We start from the raw sequence: 5,256 nt of genomic DNA, 5'->3' as shown, positions 1-5,256 counted from the left end.
CTGGGCCTGAGAGGGGGAAGAAAAAACTGAGCAAAACTTTCTCAAAGCAGTTTGAAACTTGTTCAAGGTCACATAAAGATAGCAGGTTTTTTTTTCCAGCTGGGGCAGGGGGGGGAGCGAGGAAGCACCCAGGCTGGCAGTTTTTTTCCAGTCAGCTTTTGGCCAGTTTTTTCGGCAGTTCCTTGTTCTCTGGAGAGAGGCTGAGAGCTGAACTTTTCCTTCTCTGGAATTTCGGATTTTCTCCCTTTTCTACTGGACTGCCTGATTGCTGTAACATCAGAGCACATCGGGAGGACTTTCCACCGGGCACAGAGGGCCTGGCCCCGGCCCAAGCCCCAGCTCCGAGGAGACCAAAGGGAGGACTCGAACACTTTCCCAGGTTTTTCCTCTACAGCGAAAGATTTTACCATTTAACATTATTTTCCTTTCCCGTGTGCTTGTTAAATAAATAGTTTTATCTTCTTCACTTTCCTTCGAGGAAAATTTATTTTTTTTCCCGAACCTGGTGGGGGGAGGGGTGGTTGTGCCTTCTCTCAGAGTATATATATATTTCTAAATTTGGCCAAACCGGAACAAATTTAGTGGCGCCCAACTGTGTGGCTCGAAGGAAAGTGAAAAAACTTGTGCTAATTACATTTTGGGTTGAATTTACTTATTCTGTGTTGGAGTAAAGTAGTCACCATGCTGGCTGAGTTCATAATGTCTCTCTGGCTCGATGTACTCATGTCTTTCTGGTCCTTAGGCTTCATTGAGGTACTAGTGCTTTTTTGGTCCCTAGGGTTGTTTGCCTATCCACAACTTGCTCCAATCTTGTCCTTGATATGTAAATTTTACAGAGAAGGGAGACGAATCAGGATTTCTATTTTGCTGTGCTCAGTGATAATGATTTATAAGAAGTTGATAGAGGTACAAGTAGCTGTTCGAGGTGTGTATGATAAGTGGTTTCTCCGTCCTAACCCCAGTCCTAGCTTCAGTAGCCTGTTTTGGGAATTTATTAGTAATTGCACACAGATTGTTAGAGGAGGAGGAGATGGGGTTTCCCTTGCCTTTAAATTTGATAGGTTATCTTTTGAGAATGTTCACTATCCCCTGGATGTTAAAGAGACCACCCTCCTGGTATTTAATCTGGTAATCTTCCTCTATATGATTCACAGCTTCTCTAGAATAAGAGCTCAGATTTCCAGGGTGACTGCTGAGACACCTGACCCAGAGGTGGAAAATCCTGAGTGGTGTGGGGAATGGGAGGACATCGGCCAAACCCTAAAGAAATTCTCTGACCCGATAGTTTGGGATTTCCCATCTGAACAAATTCAGAAACCAGCTGAGGTGGGAAAATATCTGAAAGAGAGATACAATGACAATTCTAATGAGAACAAGCTCCTTGCAATATGTTGGGCTTTGGCATATGCCTATCGCACACTGCAGCAGCAAGTAAAGGTAGAGAGGCAAGAAGATCAATCAGCAAAGCCTGCAGACACCCCAGTCACTCAGGCTGCAGATAAACCAGACAGCCAGCCCAAAACAGATGGAGAGTCTAAGCCACTGACAGTGGCTCCTGTCACGAGGAAAAAGCACACAACCAAAACTGATCGCCCAGTGAAAGATGATGATGATGCAGGGGAAGGAACCTCAAAAGATACAGGGGAAGGAACCTCAAAACCACCAGCGGACTCAGGCACAGAAACCATTACTGAGTCCATGTCCATAAAGGACCTTCACAGCCTAAGAAAGGATTACACCCGACGGTCCGATGAATCCATAATAAGTTGGATGGTCCGTATTTGGGATGCGGCAGGTGATGATGTGATGCTGGATGGTGCTGAAGCGAGGCATTTGGGATCCCTGTCACAAGATCCAGTGATCGACCAAGAGATGAAAAGGGAGGCTAACTCTACCAGTCTCTGGAGACGAGTTTTGACAGGCGTGATGGAAAGATATATGTGTGGAGATGATCTCTACATGCAGCAAACCCCGTGGAAGACCATAGAACAAGGGATCCAACGCCTGAGAGAACTAGGGGTGGTAGAGGTTGTCTTCACACATGACCCAGGATTGAGGAGTCCAGACCGGGCCAGAGTTATTCCATACATGTGGCGAAAACTCATACATCTTGGGCCACCAGAATACGCTTCTGCTTTAGCAATAATGAAACCGGACTACGGTGCGAATGAGACCGTGCGGGATATGGCAGTGAAGCTCAGAGCATATGCAGACTCTGTGCATGGCCCAACACATGCAAGAATCGCAGCTGTGGAAACACATATGCAGAAAATGGAAGATGAAATGAAAAAGAGTCTCCAGGAGATTAAAGAGTGCCTTCTCCGCGGACGTTCCCCAGAGAGAAGGTACATCCCACGAAGTGAGCTGTGGAATTTCCTGTGTGACAGTGGGGAAAACATGAGGAAGTGGGGTGGACAACCCACTTCTGCTCTGGCAGCACGAGTGAGTGAATTGAAGGAGCGCAAGTCTCAGAAAGGGGGATCTACCAAAAAGGAAGTAGCTCCAGTTGCCTGTAGCCAAATTGCCGGAAATGATGGAAAAGACGACGGCATGTCCAATTCCCATGAAGGAACTTCTAAGATACAGGCCCAGGGAAAGAAGGATAACCAGGCATAGAGGGGCCCTGCCTCTAGCCAGGTAGAGGTCAGGGAAAACCGTGTTTTTTGGACTGTGTGGATTCGTTGGCCTGGTACATCAGAACCACAAAAATATGATGCCTTGGTTGACACTGGTGCGCAGTGTACAATAATTCCATCGCAGCATGTGGGGGTAGAATCTGTTTCTATTTCTGGTGTAACAGGTGGATCACAAAATTTGACCTTGGTGGAAGCTGAGGTGAGCCTGACTGGAAATGAGTGGAAGAGACATCTCATTGTGACTGGCCCAGAGGCCCCGTGCATTTTGGGCATAGACTTCCTCCGGAACGGGTATTTTAGAGACCCAAAGGGACTCAGGTGGGCTTTTGGAATAGCTGCTGTGGAGACAGAGGGCATTAAGCAATTGAACACTTTGCCTGGGCTATCAGAGAACCCGTTTGCAGTCGGCCTTCTGAAGGTGGAAGAACAAAGAGTACCAATTGCTACCTCGACAGTGCATCGCCGACAGTACCGGACAACTCGAGATGCTGTGATTCCCATCCACAAGATGATCCGTGAGCTGGAGACCCAAGGGGTGGTCAGCAAGACCCACTCACCCTTCAACAGCCCCATCTGGCCTGTGCGCAAATCGGAAGGAGAATGGAGATTGACTGTGGACTATCGTGCCCTGAATGAAGTGACTCCACCGCTGAGCGCTGCTGTGCCGGACATGTTGGAGCTCCAGTATGAGCTGGAGTCCAAAGCAGCAAAGTGGTATGCCACTATTGACATTGCCAATGCATTTTTCTCCATTCCTCTGGCAGCAGAGTGCAGGCCTCAGTTTGCTTTCACCTGGAGGGGTGTGCAATACACCTGGAACCGACTGCCCCAGGGGTGGAAGCATAGCCCCACCATCTGCCATGGACTGATCCAGACTGCACTAGAAAAGGGTGAGGCTCCAGAACATTTGCAGTACATTGATGACATCATTGTGTGGGGGAACACTGCAACAGAAGTGTTTGAGAAAGGAGAGAAAGTTATCCAGATTCTCCTGGAAGCTGGTTTCGCCATTAAGAAGAGCAAAGTCAAGGGACCTGCCCGAGAGATCCAGTTCCTAGGAGTGAAATGGCAAGATGGACGGCGTCAGATTCCCACTGAGGTCATCAATAAGATCACAGTAATGTCTCCACCAACCAACAAGAAGGAAACACAAGCTTTCCTAGGCGCTATAGGTTTCTGGAGGATGCACATTCCCGAGTACAGCCAGATTGTGAGTCCTCTTTACCTGGTTACCCGCAAGAAGAACGATTTCCATTGGGGCCCTGAACAGCAACAAGCTTTTGCCCAAATCAAGCAGGAAATCGCTCATGCGGTAGCCCTTGGCCCAGTTAGGACAGGACCCGAAGTGAAGAACGTGCTCTATTCTGCAGCTGGAAGCCATGGCCTGTCCTGGAGCCTCTGGCAGAAGGTGCCTGGTGAGACTCGAGGTCGACCACTGGGATTCTGGAGCCGAAGCTACAGAGGGTCTGAGGCCAACTACACCCCAACAGAAAAGGAGATCTTGGCAGCCTATGAAGGAATCCAAGCTGTCTCAGAGGTAATTGGCACTGAGGCACAACTCCTCCTGGCACCCCGACTACCGGTGCTGGGGTGGATGTTCAAAGCAGAGGTTCCCTCTACCCACCATGCCACCAATGCCACATGGAGCAAATGGATTGCTCTCATCACACAGCGCGCCCGAATCGGAAAACTGAATCGCCCTGGGATTTTGGAAATAATTACCAACTGGCCTGAAGGTGAAAACTTTGGTCTTGCTGATGAAGAACAAGTGATACGCGCTGAAGAAGCTCCACCGTACAACCAACTGCCATCAGAAGACACACGCTACGCTCTTTTCACCGATGGTTCTTGTCGCATCATAGGGATGAAACGAAAGTGGAAAGCAGCCGTATGGAGCCCCACACGACGGGTTGCAGAAGCTACTGAAGGAGAAGGTGGATCAAGCCAACTCGCTGAACTCAAAGCTGTTCAACTAGCCCTGGACATTGCTGAAAGGGAGAAGTGGCCAAAGCTCTACCTCTACACTGATTCATGGATGGTAGCCAATGCTCTGTGGGGATGGCTGGAAAAGTGGGAAAAAGCTAATTGGCAGCGTAGGGGAAAACCAATCTGGGCTGCTGCAGAGTGGAAAAACATCGCTGCCCGAGTAAGAAAGCTGGTTGTGAAAGTCCGCCATGTAGATGCTCACGTCCCCAAGAGTAGGGCTAATGAGGAACACCAAAACAACAAGCAGGTAGATCAGGCTGCAAAGATAGAAGTGTCACAGGTAGACTTGGACTGGAAACACAAGGGAGAGTTGTTCCTAGCTCGATGGGCCCATGATGCCTCAGGCCATCAGGGCAGAGATGCCACCTATAATGGGCACGAGACCGAGGGGTGGATCTAACCATGGACAGTATCTCCCAGGTTATCCATGACTGTGAGACATGCGCTGCGATCAAGCAGGCCAAGCGGGTGAAGCCCCTGTGGTACGGTGGGCGATGGTCCAAATACAAGTATGGGGAGGCCTGGCAGATTGATTACATCACACTGCCTCAAACCCGCCAAGGCAAGCGCTATGTGCTCACAATGGTAGAAGCCACCACTGGATGGCTGGAGACCTACCCTGTGCCTCACGCTA

The 5,256-nt window shown here is 49.3% G+C and overlaps 1 protein-coding gene across 1 annotated transcript; it reads left to right on the top strand.

Annotated features, from left to right (window-relative positions):
• Positions 1-340: 340 nt before the first annotated feature.
• LOC120411793 lies at positions 341-2,642 on the top strand. Its single transcript, XM_039570017.1, has 2 exons — positions 341-379; positions 1,155-2,642. The coding sequence occupies exon 2, from the start codon at positions 1,699-1,701 to the stop codon at positions 2,614-2,616; it is 918 nt and encodes a 305-aa protein (XP_039425951.1). The 5' UTR covers positions 341-379; positions 1,155-1,698; the 3' UTR covers positions 2,617-2,642.
• The last annotated feature ends 2,614 nt before the right edge of the window (positions 2,643-5,256 follow it).

The sequence above is a fragment of the Corvus cornix genome, chromosome 3 (assembly GCF_000738735.6).
Source record: "Corvus cornix cornix isolate S_Up_H32 chromosome 3, ASM73873v5, whole genome shotgun sequence".
Taxonomy (NCBI): domain Eukaryota; kingdom Metazoa; phylum Chordata; class Aves; order Passeriformes; family Corvidae; genus Corvus; species Corvus cornix.
This window is presented reverse-complemented; position numbering and strand designations above follow the sequence as displayed.

Excerpts from the sequence above, each read along its gene's own strand:
- LOC120411793 (XM_039570017.1), top strand. The coding sequence starts at position 1,699 with ATGTCCATAAAGGACCTTCACAGCCTAAGAAAGGATTACACCCGACGG.